The sequence below is a fragment of the Cetorhinus maximus genome, chromosome 4, assembly GCF_964194155.1.
Source record: "Cetorhinus maximus chromosome 4, sCetMax3.hap1.1, whole genome shotgun sequence".
Taxonomy (NCBI): domain Eukaryota; kingdom Metazoa; phylum Chordata; class Chondrichthyes; order Lamniformes; family Cetorhinidae; genus Cetorhinus; species Cetorhinus maximus.
In genome coordinates, this window is record NC_135882.1 from 88,472,001 (window position 1) to 88,485,565 (window position 13,565).

Sequence of the window (13,565 nt, forward strand, 5' to 3'; positions counted from 1 at the left end):
GGATTTGAACATCAGCCACAGCCCTCTGTTAGCTTTCAGCCTCGTAACTCACTCCCATACGTATGCAATCCAAAACCTAGATACTTAGAAACTGTACTTTAATGATACAAATGGAAAATAACCCTCAGTTTATATCTTGCATAATGAAAAGTGCTACTGAAACTATCAGGTCACCTACAGCTTAGGGTATTGGCAGTTCTTTTAATGACAATACTGAACTACTGAATGAAGCAATTAAGTTAGAAGGATGGAAATAAACATATCCAACTAGACTAGCTATACCATTACTGACTGTTTAAATGGTAAGCCCACATACATCAAGAGACAAAGCATTTTACTTCAATTACATCCAGAAAATACTTTGTCTTGCCCAAATACTTAAAACAACTACTGCTAAAATCTTTCCAGCAATCAAAAGGTTAATAATCTAAAACAAGCAAGGTAATTCCTAATATAAATGTCCCAATCAACAAAGATAACAGGATGGCCTCTGATTTTCCCCAGATTTTTGCGCTCACAGAAGCAAGCTTTGATATACAACACATGGATTTGTGTGCAGGAATAATAAATGGCCAGAATTTGGTACTAAGTAATGGCGTGTCTAATATAGATGCAGAAATTAGTACATAAATTGTCCAGCAATTTGTGGCGAGGTAATGTGTTGCAAATTGTCATGAATTGTTGTTAGCCTTGCAAAATGGAAGCTCAGCATCAATTTCATTGTAAGTTTCAAGATACTGATGCATTCAGGCAGTAATTGTCAATTAAACTTGCTATAGAAAGCTAAGGCTGGTACTTATTAGCACAAGTAAGCTTTTAATAACAAGATTGATGTTTCTGCAATGCCATTCAGCCTCTATTGCTCAGAAAGGGTACTGCTGAAAATGAGGTCCCATTCCTGCACACTGTAAATTGTTCTCAGCAATTTAAAATTTGACAAAAACTTGCACACAAGCACACTGAGTATGTATTTGCTTATAGTATTTCTGACAGCATAAGTGACAGCTTTGGCAAGTTGCTCCTGACTCAAGATGTTTAAGTTTTGACTTTTGTTAACATGGTGTGTGTTGTTATGGACAGAGGGGAGATGGTAGAATGATTCCCCCTTTTTCCACCTCTTGACTGACTGAAGATAGAGATGTTTTAGAAGAAAAGCGTTTTAGCCCGAGTGCTGTAACTCACAAGAACACACAAATGACAGGTTTTCTCGTAAGGTTTTTAAAAAGGATAAATGTTTATTATTCAACACCCAAAATATATTCGCAACAGCACCCATTCACAGACAGATAGACAGACAGACACACACACACAAGAAAAGTGATTACAAAAGAGGTAACATGCATTTAGGTCTTAAAAGTTCAAAAATTCACTGTCACACTTGCTTGCTTCAAGGTGATGTCTTGACGTTGCAGGCCTGTGATTCCCATTTTGGTCCACTGAAGAAATTGAGGTTGGAGGTTTATGAAGATGGATTTGCAGTGGCAGATTTCTCTGGCTTCACTCCAGGTGGGGTGTCAAACCTTGTTTGGTTCCTCAAATGGGTAGATTTGGCCAGCCCGAATTCTCTGCCTCCTGATGGATTTTAGGCAGGGTCCTGTTCCTTCGGTGGTCTGGAACTCTTCTTCTTTCTTTCTTTCTGCCGCCTGCTCCCCAAAAATGTGTCTTATAAAATGTCCTTTAGCAGAAACCTGGTTTCTGTCAATTGACCACAGTATCTGTTTTTTCATTGTCCCCACAAAAGGTCTCTGACATCTTGGCCATTGATATACGATGGTGTTCAAATTTAACCCAATTACATATCCTTGTGATAGAAAGCGATTCTTCTCACGCTCATTCTTTGGAATTCCATTCCAAAGCCAAGAAGGCTGCAAGTCCATTGTGAACAAGTTTCTGTAACTATTTGAATAATGGAAGCCATTAATCCACAGGAAAGGTTTGTTGCATTTTAATGCCTTCTCAATGAAATATCCCAGAAAGTCACTTACATTTTAATGTAATGTCCAGACATGCAGGCTAGCTTCCAGGGTCTTGTGTAGTTTCACGTATATTGACAGAAAAGAAAAAAAGTCACCTGACCTCGCAGCTCCATTTTGTTTCAAAAGCAGAGTGTCCATCCTTCATTTTTAGTGTTCAGTTTTCATAAATCTGTGAGTCTATATTGCATGAGTGTGACAGTGTGTGAATGTCTACTGTGTGTTTATTTTTTCCTAATGTCCCAGAAGTTCCCTACTTCTATTAGGAGAATACATAATCTAAGTGAATATGCATAACAAAGACACTTTTACTACGTGGTTCCACCTCCCATTTTTAATCCTCTATTTTATAGTGTTCATCTGAAAGCATGTTTATTCATCTCTGTGATTAAAGTATAATAATTTTCAGAATATATTTCTGGTTTATTGTGAAGTAGGTTAATGTTGGGTCTGTGTGTGATTTCATTACATTTGGAGTCAAGTAGACTGCAAGTTTGAAATCATCAAAAGAAGCTAGGTGCTTCACATGCTAATGAATAAACATGGATGTTGGCATAGCATGTAAGGTGTGAAGGGAATTTGAATTTTTAGATAAATGAAGAGATTTGGATTTCAAATTTGGATTTACAGCGAGAGTGTGTGAGAGAAACTGCAGGGTCATTTACAGTGAGAGAGTGAGAGAGAAACAGCGTGATCGTTTTCAGTGAGAGAGTGTGAGAGAGAAACAGAGTGGTCATTTCCGGTGAGAGAAACAGTGTGGTCATTTACAACGAGAGAGCGCGAGAGAAACAACGGGGTCATTTACAGCGAGAGAAACAGCGGGGTCATTTACAGGGAGCGAGTGCGAGAGGAGTGGGGCCTTTAACAGTGAGAGAGTATGAGAGAAACAGCATGGTCATTTACAGCGAGAGAGTGAGAGAGGAGCGGGGCCACATATACCGAGAGAGTGTGAGAGAAACAGCGTGGTCATTTACAGGGAGCGAGTGCGAGAGGAGTGTGAGACCATTAAAGAGTGCAAGAGGGAAAAGAGCGTGGAGAGCAGCTGATTGGTGAGTATTTCTAGTCTTTAAAACAAAAGTAAGGTCTTTAGTTTGTGTTTAGATCTCTCATCTTTTTTTCTTTTTCTTAAAGGTAACTTGTTAAGAATTAGATCAATACTGGTGTGTATAAAAAAATTACAATAAAGTGTAAAGAGTGTGGATACTAGAGTAATTAATTAATAAATTGAATAAAATAAATACGAAGATAGTGGATGAACTGGTAGTAATCTTCCAAGAATCCAAAGAAAGCAATGGCAGGACGGGTGATGTGTTGCTACTGCAACACATGGGAACTGCTGGACGTCAAGGTGATCCAGAGCGAACACATCTGTACCAAGTGTTTGCAGCTCGAGGAACTTCGGATCTGAGTTAAGGAACTGGAGTCTGAGCTGCAGACATTGCACCACATGAGCCGGGGGAGAAGTTACCTGGACACTTTGCTCCAGGAGGCAGTCACGCCCCTCAGATTACGTAATTCAAATTTGGTCTGTGGTCAGGGACAGGAGGGTGTGGCTGCAGGTGAAGCAGGTTTGGGGACCCAAGGGATAGCATTCGAGGAGACTCAGCTCCTGCAACTGTCCAACAGTTACAAGGTTCTTGCAAGCTGTGTGGACGAAAGCGGGGGCTGCAGGGAGGATAAGCAAACTGACCACGGCATGGAGCCATTCAAGTGTGGGGAGGAAATGGTAATGTAGTAGTGGTAGGAGACAGTATAATTAGGGGGATAGATACTGTTCTCTGCAGCCGTGAGTGTGAGTCCCGAAGGCTGTGTTGCCTGCTTGGTGCCAGGGTCAAGGACATTTCCTCAGGGCTGGAGAGGAGGGGAGGGATCCAGTTGTCGTTGTCCATGTTGGTGCCAATGATTTTGATAGGACTAGAAAGGAGGTTCTGCTGAAAGAATTTGAACAGTTAGGAGCTAAATTTAAAAGCAGAACCTCTAAGGTAATAATTCTGGGATTGCTACCTGAGCCAAGGGCAAACTGGCATAGGGTAAATAAAGTCAAGGAGTTAAACGCATGGCTCAGAGATTGGTGTGGGAGGAATTAACCAACCATGGTTAACCAAGGAAATTAAGGGCGCTGGTACCAGTACTGAGGTAGACGGAAGCTGTTCCAGTGGGACAGGCTTCACTTGAACCGTGCCGGGGCTAGCGAACCAAACAACTGGGGCTGTAGAGAGGGCTTTAAACTAAATAGAGAGGGGGCGGCAGGGGGGGGGTTCTGGAAAGGGGATACGTAGGCTTACAAAGCAAAAGGACATGGCAGCCTTGCAAGGCAGCTATTTAGGTAATGATACCCAGAGTATGACAGGAAGGGACAGAGTGTACAAACATTAAAAAAAAGCAGCAAATAGGGTCAAAGGGGGAAAAACTGGTAAAAAGGCAATATTAATGGCTCTTTACTTAAATGCACATAGCATTCGGAACAAAATAAATGAATTAACAGCACGAATAGCAGTTAATGGATATGATCTTATGGCCATTACGGAGACATGGTTACAAGGAAATCAAAGCTGGGAACTAAATATTCAGGGGTATGTGACTTTTCGAAAGGACAGGCAGGAAGGAAAGGGCGGCGGGGTAGCTTTGTTAGTACGAAATGGAATAAGTATGATAACAAGAAAGGATCTTGGGTCGGAAGATGTAGAATCCATATCAGTGGAGGTCAGAAATAACAAGGAGAAGATGACACTGGTGGGAGTAGTCTTGGTCCCCTGACAGTAGCTATACTGCAGAACAGAGAATAAATTAGGAGATAATGAAGGCATGTAAAAAAGGCAGTACATTAATCATGGGTGACTTTAATCTTCACGTAGATTGGGAAAATCAAATTGGCAGAGGTAGACATGAGCAAGAATTCATTGACATAGTATTCGGGACAGTTTCCTAGAACAATATGTTGTGAATCCAACCAGGAATCAGGCTACTTAGGATCTGGTAATGTGTGATGAGGCAGGTTTAATAAAGGATCCCCTAGGAAACAGTGACCATTATATGGTAGAATTTAGCATTCAGTTTGAGAGTGAGAAACTTGAGTCGTAAACAACTGTGCTAAACTTAAAAAAGGGTAATGACAATGGAATGAGGGCAGAGTTGGCCAGAGTGGACTGGGAAAGCAGTTTAGCAGAAAAGACGGTTGATGAACAATGGCAGACATTTAAGAAAATTGTTCATGACTCTCAACAAAGATATATCCCAGTGAGGAAGAAGGGTTCAAGGAAGGGAATAAACCAACCATGGTTAACCAAGGAAGTTAAGAATAGTATAAAAATGAAAGAAAAAACATACAATGTAGCAAAGGTTAGTGGTAAGCTAGAGGATTGGGAAAGTTTTAAAAACCAACAAAAGATGACCAAAAAAAAGGGGGAGAAAATAAACTTTGAGGGTAAACAGCAAGTAATATAAAAATGGACAATAACAGCTTCTTTAAATATATAAAAAGGAAGAGAAAGACCGAAGTGAACATTGACAATGAGGCTGGTAAAATAATAATGGGGAACCAGGAAAGGGCAGAGGAGTTGAATAAATACTTAGTTTCAGTCCTCACGGTAGAAGATACTAATAGCATTCCAAAAATACTAAAGAATCAACGGGCAAAAAGGGGTGAGGAAATAAATACAATAACTATCGCTAGAGAAAAAGTACTAGGGAAAATAATGGGGCTAAAGGCCGATAAGTCCCCTGGGTTGCATCCTAGGATATTAGAGGAAGTAGGTACGAAGATAGTGGATTCACTGGTAGTAATCTGCTAAGAATTCTTAGATTCTGGAAAAGCTCCAGAGGATTGGAGAACAGCCAATGTAACATCCTTATTCAAAAAGGGAGGGAGACAAAATTAGATAGCTATCGGCCAGTTAGCTTAACGTATGTCATTGGGAAAATGTTACAGTCTATTATAAAGGATGTAATAGCAGAGCATTTAGAAATACATAATCTAATCAAGCAGAGTCAGCATAGCTTCATGAAGGGGAAATCTTGCCAAACAAATGTATTAGAATTCTTTGAGGAGGTAACAAGCAGGATAGATAAAGGGGAACCAGTAGATGTAATATATTTGGATTTCCAAAAAGCGTTCGATAAAGTACCACACATAAGGCTACTTAAAAGATAAGAGCCCATGGTGTTGGGTTAGTGTATTTGCATGGATAGAAGATTGGCTAACTAATAGAAGACAGAGAGTTGGGATATGGCAGACATTTTTGGGATGGCAACCTGTAACTAGTGGAGTGCCACAGGGATCAGTGCTGGGGCCTCAAATATTTACTATATATATTAATGACTTAGATGAGGGAAGCGAATGTGCTATCACCAAGTTTGCGGATGACACAAAAATAGGTGAGAAGGCAAGTGGTGAGGATGACACAAGGAATCTGCAGAGGGATATAGATGGGTTAAGTGAGTGGGTAAAAACTTGGCAGATGGAATATATGGCGGAATTTTCCGACAATTGCACTAAATGTGGTAGCGGGCGGATAAAATGGAGTCCAACCCTCCACCGAAAATGGTGGGTTTTTGCGCCGTATCATCCTGAGCCTGCCTTATTATTTATTCACTCCACACTTAGAATACTGTGAATAATTTTGGTCCCTTTATCTAAGGAAAGATATACTGGCATTGGAGGCAATCCAGAAAAGATTCACTAGGTTGATCCCGGGTATGGAGGGATTTTCTTATGAGGAGAGGTTGAGTAAGTTGGGCCTGTACTCATTGGAGCTTAGAAGAATGAGAGGCGACCTTATTAAAACATATAAGATTTTTAGGGGGCTTGACAGGGTAGATGCTGAGAGGTTGTTTTCCCTTGTGGGAGATTCTAGGACCAGATGGCATAATCTCAGAGTAAGGAAGTGGCCACTTGAAACAGAGATGAGGAAGTGTGAATCTGTGGGATTCTTTTCCGCAGAGGGCTGTAGAGGCTGGGTTGTTAAGTATATTCAAGGCTGAGCTAGACAGATTTTTAATTACTAAGGGAATCAAGGGTTATGGTTAAAAGGCAGGAAAGTGGAGTTGAGGATTATCAAATCACCCATCATCTCACTGAATGGCGGAGCAGACTCAATGGGCCGAATGGCCTACTTCTGCTCCGAAATCTTATGGTCAACGGGATCTTAGTCTGTTTACAACTAGCCAGATAAGCAAGGCTAAGGAATGTGTTTATTTTTCCCAAAGTTTATTGACAATATATTGGCAACATGAAAGTTTTTATATTATGAGGAAGATACAGTTTCAAAGACAAATGGAATTTACATATTAAGAGAGAAACATATAAAGGAGAATGAAAGGCCATGTGTCAGAAGGCTATGTAAGATCTAACAGGTGTGTGAGAAATAGCCTAAATGAAGCCTCCAGCATTTGTGCTTAAGCCCGCTATATAATGAAACTGAAGTTGGGGAAAAGCCATTTGGAATTCCACTGTCAAGTGGTTATTGTATTAACTTGCTGATTCTGTTTTAAATCTAAAATCTATTCTGGACTGTTGCCTTAAAGGGAGTGTAACTGGGGATCAGGTTAATTCCCAATTTTAGGAGTTATTATAGTAGTAAGTAATTGTAGTCTTATGCCTGTTGCTTGAAATCTTTTATATTTTGTTAATGAATATTTTAATTTAATTTTTAAAATCTCTAAAGGTCTTGGTGGACTTATTACTTCTGAATTCAGTGCATACATCTCATAATAGATAAATTGCAAAACCACCCTGATAGCGCGACCAAGTTTCCCCTGTGGATTTGGTCCACCAGACACACATCATCTGCCACATCATAACATCTTGAACAAAGAGATTGTACAGGTCGCACATTATCCATGGCTATGATCAATATCTAACAAAAATTATAATCTAATAGTAGGGGGCTTTTCTTTAAAACTTTTTCCAATCCAAAATGCACTTTTATGTGTCTGCAATGTGATTCACCCAATGACAGGGCATTTTTTTAAACATAACTGAGCATAGATGTCTCACAAAATTGATAGGATCGAATCGGCAGAGAACCACTTTATGAAACACAGCAAAAAAAATGTTCAAATGAAGCAGATTTAGTAGGACAATAATTATAACTGGACTGCTAACAAATCAGTGCTCAGGGCAATTTCTTCTCCAGAGTCAACAAAAGATCATTAGTTAAAGCTAGGTAACATTCAAATCTGGATACTTTTTTTCAACATGAAAAATTGTTGTTCAGGCCACCAAATTATAAATATATAATTATAAATGTAGAAATAGATTGGACTGTTGCAATAAAGAGAAAAAACTCAAACCAAAAGAGGACTGCAAAAGCCAACGAAAATTTTACAAAGCAGAAGTTTTAAAGAAAACTAAATATATCTTAAAATACTTCTGATATTTCTTACCTACGAACCGCAGGTTTGCAATTAGTACTATTATTAAACTTTGGTGCCTCCTGATGAACCAGTTGATCTTCACCCTCGTTCTCATAAAAATTAGCCATTGCCAGCTAGATAAGAAAACAAGATAAAATTATCTAGAAAGGTGCTGTTAGCCTCTAAACAACATGGTACAAATAGATTTTGCTGAAATCAATAGATAGAATATACCTGGAAATTGTGTTTCCTTATACTACATTGAAAACCCCACAAAATATAAGCTTTTTCTCAAAGTACATCCCAGTTACAATAAATGATAAGCAGCAGAACTATAAATTCCAATACATATGGTTCTTTTAAACAACTAATTCTAACCACACCTTAAAAACAATTAGAATTAATATCACGGAAACATTTACATTCAATATCGTTTGGATAACTGGTTTAAAAATAAACATTTACATTGTTAGAACATCATTCTGGGTAACTGTTACAGGCTTTTTTTAACATTATGATATTTGAAATTAATAAAAAATACTGAAAAATGCTAAAGATATAAACTACAGTAAATCCTCCAGTTAAAGCTACATTTGAAACATACAGAACAGTAAACTTTATGAAGCTTCTCACTTTTGTTTCTGGTTCTCATTCTGGTTTGAATATCAAAAACCTATCAGCTAGTTGATGTTTATGATTTCCTACATAGCATATTTACAATTTGGTCAGATCCTCTAGAAATTATGGAGAGAGGAGAGGAAAACAAGGAGTTAAATGAGTTACAATACTTTTGTACATTTCAGTTAAGCAACAATATTAGCAGATGCTTCACAGCAGGTCACTTACATGCATGTTTAACCAGGGAGCTGCTCATGGACTTTTTGTTAAACATATCAGATATTGTAGGACACTACATTGACTGAGATGACAAAAAAATAGTCACAGCTTTAAAAAACGCCAAGTTCAGGAAGTCACCTTTGCGTTCAGTCTGTAGTCAGTTCCTTTAATTTTAAAAAAAATGCCAGATGCAGTCACAGAAACATTGAGGTAAAACACTTAAGGGATGAGTGTCCTGCAGTCAACATCGTAGTAAAGCAGTCTGGGAAGTGTGTCCTGCAGTCAGCATCGCAACAAAGCATTCTGGGAAGTGTGTCCTGCAGTCAGCATCGCGGTGAAGCAATCTGGGAAGAGTGTCCTGCAGTCAGCATCGCGGTGAAGCAATCTGGGAAGAGTGTCCTGCAGTCAGCATCGTGGTGAAGCAGTCTGGGAAGAGTGTCCTGCAGTCAGATTCGCGGCGAAATAGTCTGGGAAGAGTGTCCTGCAGTCAGCATTGCGGTGAAGCAGTCTGGGAAGAGTGTCCTGCAGTCAGCATCATGGTGAAGCAATCTGGGAAGAGTGTCCTGCAGTCAGCATCGCGGTGAAGCAATCTGGGAAGAGTGTCCTGCAGTCAGCATTGCGGTGAAGCAATCTGGGAAGAGTGTCCTGCAGTCAGCATCATGGTGAAGCAGTCTGGGAAGACTGTCCTGCAGTCAGTTCTCGTTGAAAATAACAAGAGTGACATCTCAAGACAGCGCGAGAGAGATCAGAACCAGTGTGAGTGCGGGGAAGTGTCAAAAAGTGACATCAGCAAAAAGGCGAGAGCTGATTGGTGAGTAGTGGGTAAGTGTTTTTCTCCAGTTTAAAATAGATTAAGCTAAGGAAAGGTAAGAGTTCTAGTTTTTATTTAAAGTACATAAATAATTTAACGGTTTTTTTTAACTGTATTTAACTTAAAGGGCTTTTTTTTAACTAGAGGCATGGCAGGACAGCTTAGCCCCATGTTATGTACAGCCTGAAACATGTGGGAAGTCCTAGACACTCCTTGCGCTCTGACCGACCACATGTGCAGGAAGTGCCACCAGCTGCAGCTACCTGAGCTCCGAGTTTCGGAGCTGGAGGTGCTGAGGTGTATCCGCGAGGCTGAGAATTTCGTGGATAGCACATTTTTAGATGTGGTCACCCCACAGCTTACGGAAGTGCAGACAGAGAGGGAATGGGTGACCATCAGTCAGAAGAAAGGTGTCAGGCAGGCAGTCAGGAAATCCCCAGGGTGCATCTCGCTTGAAAACCATTTTTGTGTGTTGGAAAACGGTGAGAGTGACGGTTCCTCTGGGGAGTGCAGCCATGCTCGTGGCATTGAGAGTGGCTCAGCTGCACGGGTGGTTGGGGGGGGGGGGGGGGGGGGGGGGGAGGAAAAAGAGGGGAAGAGCAATAGTGGTGGGAGACTTGATAGTAGGGGGAACAGAAAGGCGTTTCTGCGGCCGTAGATGTGACTCCAGGATTGTATGTTGCCTCCCTGGTGCCAGGGTCAAGGATGTCACTGACGGCTGCAGGGCATTCTAAAGGGGGAGGGCAAACAGACAGAGATCATGGTACATATTGGTACCAACGACATCGGTTGGAAGAGGGATGAGGTCCTGCAAGCGGAATTTAGGGAGCTAGGAAGCAGATTAAAAAAAAGGACCTCAAAGGTAGTAATCTCTGTATTATTTCCGGTGCCACATGCTAGTGAATATAGACATAGGAGGTTAGTCCAGATGAATGCATGGCTGGAGAAATGGTGCAGGAGGGAGGGCTATAGATTTCTAGGACATTAGGACCGTTTCTAGGGGCGGTGGGACCTGTACAAGGCGGACAGGTTGCACCTGAACCGGAATGGGACCACCATCCTTGCGGGGTGGTTTGCAAGTGCTGTTGGGGAGGGTTTAAACTAACTTGGCAGGGGATGGGATCCTGAGAGGAGGTTCAGCAGGGGGAGGTGCACAGCCAAAATTAGAAGAGAGAGCAAGTGAATCTGGAAGGCATAAAAATTATAGGCCAGTTAAGGCACAAGGGAGTTTGGCAAGGTTGGACGGTATTTATTTTAATGCAAGGAGTCTGACAAATAAGGCAGATGAGTTGAGGGCACAAATTAACACATGGAAGTATGATGTCATTGCTGTCACAGAGACATGGTTGAGAGGGGCAGGATTGGCAGTTCAATATTCCAGGATACAGGGTCTTCAGGTGAGACAGGGAAGGAGGTAAAAGAGGAGGGGGTATCGCAATATTGATCAAGGAATCAATTACAGCAGTAAGGAGGGATGACATCTAAGAAGGCTCCTCAAATGAAGCCATGTGGGTAGAACTTAAAAACAAAAAAGGAGCAACACATTGCTGAGTGTACTACAGGCCCCCAAACAGTCAGAGAGAAAGAGAAGAGCAGATATGTAGGCAAATTTCAGAGAAGTGTAAAAATAATAGCGTAGTAATAGTGGGGGAATTCAACTTCCCCAACATTAACTGGGTCAGTCATCGTGTGATAGGTTTAGAGGGAGCAGAATTCTTAAAATGCATCCAGGAGAGCTTTTTAAGCCAGTACATAGAAGGTCCGACAAGAGAGGGGGCGGTCCTGGACTGAATTTTAGGGAATGAAGCCGGGCAAGTGGTAGAGATATCAGTGGGGGAACATTTTGCAGACAGTGATCATAACTCCATTAGATTCAAGGTTGTTATGGAAAAGGACAAGGATGGGCCAGAAATCAGAGTTCTAAATTGGGGGAAGGCCAATTTTACTAAGATCAGATATGATTTGGCCAGAGTGGACTGGGAGCAGCTACTTTTAGGTAAATCTGCGTCAGAGCTGTTGGACTCATGCAAGAAGGAAATAGGGAGAGTACAGGGCCAACATATTCCAGTGAAGATAAAGGATGGGACCAACAAACCCAGGATGTCGAGGGATATACAGGATTGGATAAAGGGAAAAAGGGAGGCTTATGGCAGATATCGTGGGCTCAAAACAACGGAAGCCCTAGAGGAGCATAGAATGTGTAAGGGGGAACTTAAAAAGGAAATTAGGAGAGCAAAAAAGAGGGCATGAAAAAACATTGGCAGGTAAAATAAAGGAAAATCCAAAGTTATTTTGAGTACATTAAGAGTAAGAGGATAACTAGGGAAAGAGTAGGGCCCATTAAGGACCATAGTGGTAATTTGTGTGCGGAGCCAGAAGATGTAGGTAGGGTTCTAAATGAATACTTTGTATCTGTGTTCACAAGTGAGAGGGACGACGTGGGTATGGAAATCAGGCAGAAGGACTGTGATATAATTGAAGAAATTAGCATAGAAAGGGAGGAGGTTCTAAGTGGTCTGGCAGGTTTAAAAGTAGATAAATCTCCAAGCCCGGATGAAATGTATCCCAGGGAGGAGATAGCATGGGCGCTGGCAATAATTTTCAATACTTTTCTGGCCACATAAGAGGTGCCAAAGGACTGGAAGACAGCCAATGTGGTACCGTTATTCAAGAAGGGAGGAAGGGATAAACCAGGCAACTACAGGCCAGTCGGTCTAACCTCAGTGGTGGGGAAACTATTGGAAGCAATTCTGAGGGACAGAATTAATCTACATTTGGAGAGGCAGGGATTAATCAAGGACAGTCAGCATGGTTTTGTTAAGGGGAGATCATGTCTGACCAATTTGATTGAATTTTTCGAAGAGGTGACCAGGTGTGTAAATGAGGGCAATGCATTTGATGTAGTCTACTTGGACTTCAGCAAGGCTTTTGATAAGGTCCCGCATGGGAGACTGATAACGAAGGTAAGAGCCCATGGGATCCAAGGCAATTTGGCAAATTGGATGCAGAATTGGCCGAATGGCAGGACACAGAGGATGATGGTCGAGGGGTATTTTTGTGACTGGATGCCTTTGTCCAGTGGGGTTCCACAGGGATTGGTGTTGGGTCCCTTGCTGTTTGTGGTGTATATAAACGATTTAGACTTGAATGTAGGAGAGTTGATCAGTAAGTTCACGGATGACACGAAAATTGGTGGAGTGGTAAATAGTGAGGAGGATAGCCTCAGATTACAGGAGGATATTACAAGGCTGGTCAGATGGGCTGATCAATGGCAAATGGAATTGAATCCGGATAAGTGTGAGTTGATGCACTTGGGCAGGGCAAACAAGGCACAGGAATACATGATGAATGGTAGGACCCTGGGAAGTACCGAGGATCAGAGGGACCTTCGTGTGCATGTCCATCTGTCCCTTAAGGTAGTGGGACAGGCAGATAAGGTGGTTAAGAAGGCATATGGGACACTTGCCTTTATTAGCCGAGGCATAGAATATAAGTGCAGGGAGGTTATGCTGGAATTGTATAAAACGCTGGTGAGGCCACAGCTAGAGTATTGCGTGCAATTCTGGAATCCGCATTATAGGAAGGATGTG

At 41.4% G+C, this 13,565-nt stretch overlaps 1 protein-coding gene across 1 annotated transcript in view; it reads right to left on the reverse strand.

Annotated features, from left to right (window-relative positions):
* The window catches only part of LOC144679744 (NSFL1 cofactor p47-like), a 46,816-nt gene that overhangs the window by 24,494 nt on the left and 8,757 nt on the right, over positions 1–13,565 (reverse strand). Inside the window, exon 2 of the mRNA XM_078540452.1 lies at positions 8,358–8,461. Within this exon, the coding sequence (XP_078396578.1) occupies positions 8,358–8,461 (104 nt within the window). The remainder of the gene's footprint in view (positions 1–8,357; positions 8,462–13,565) is intronic.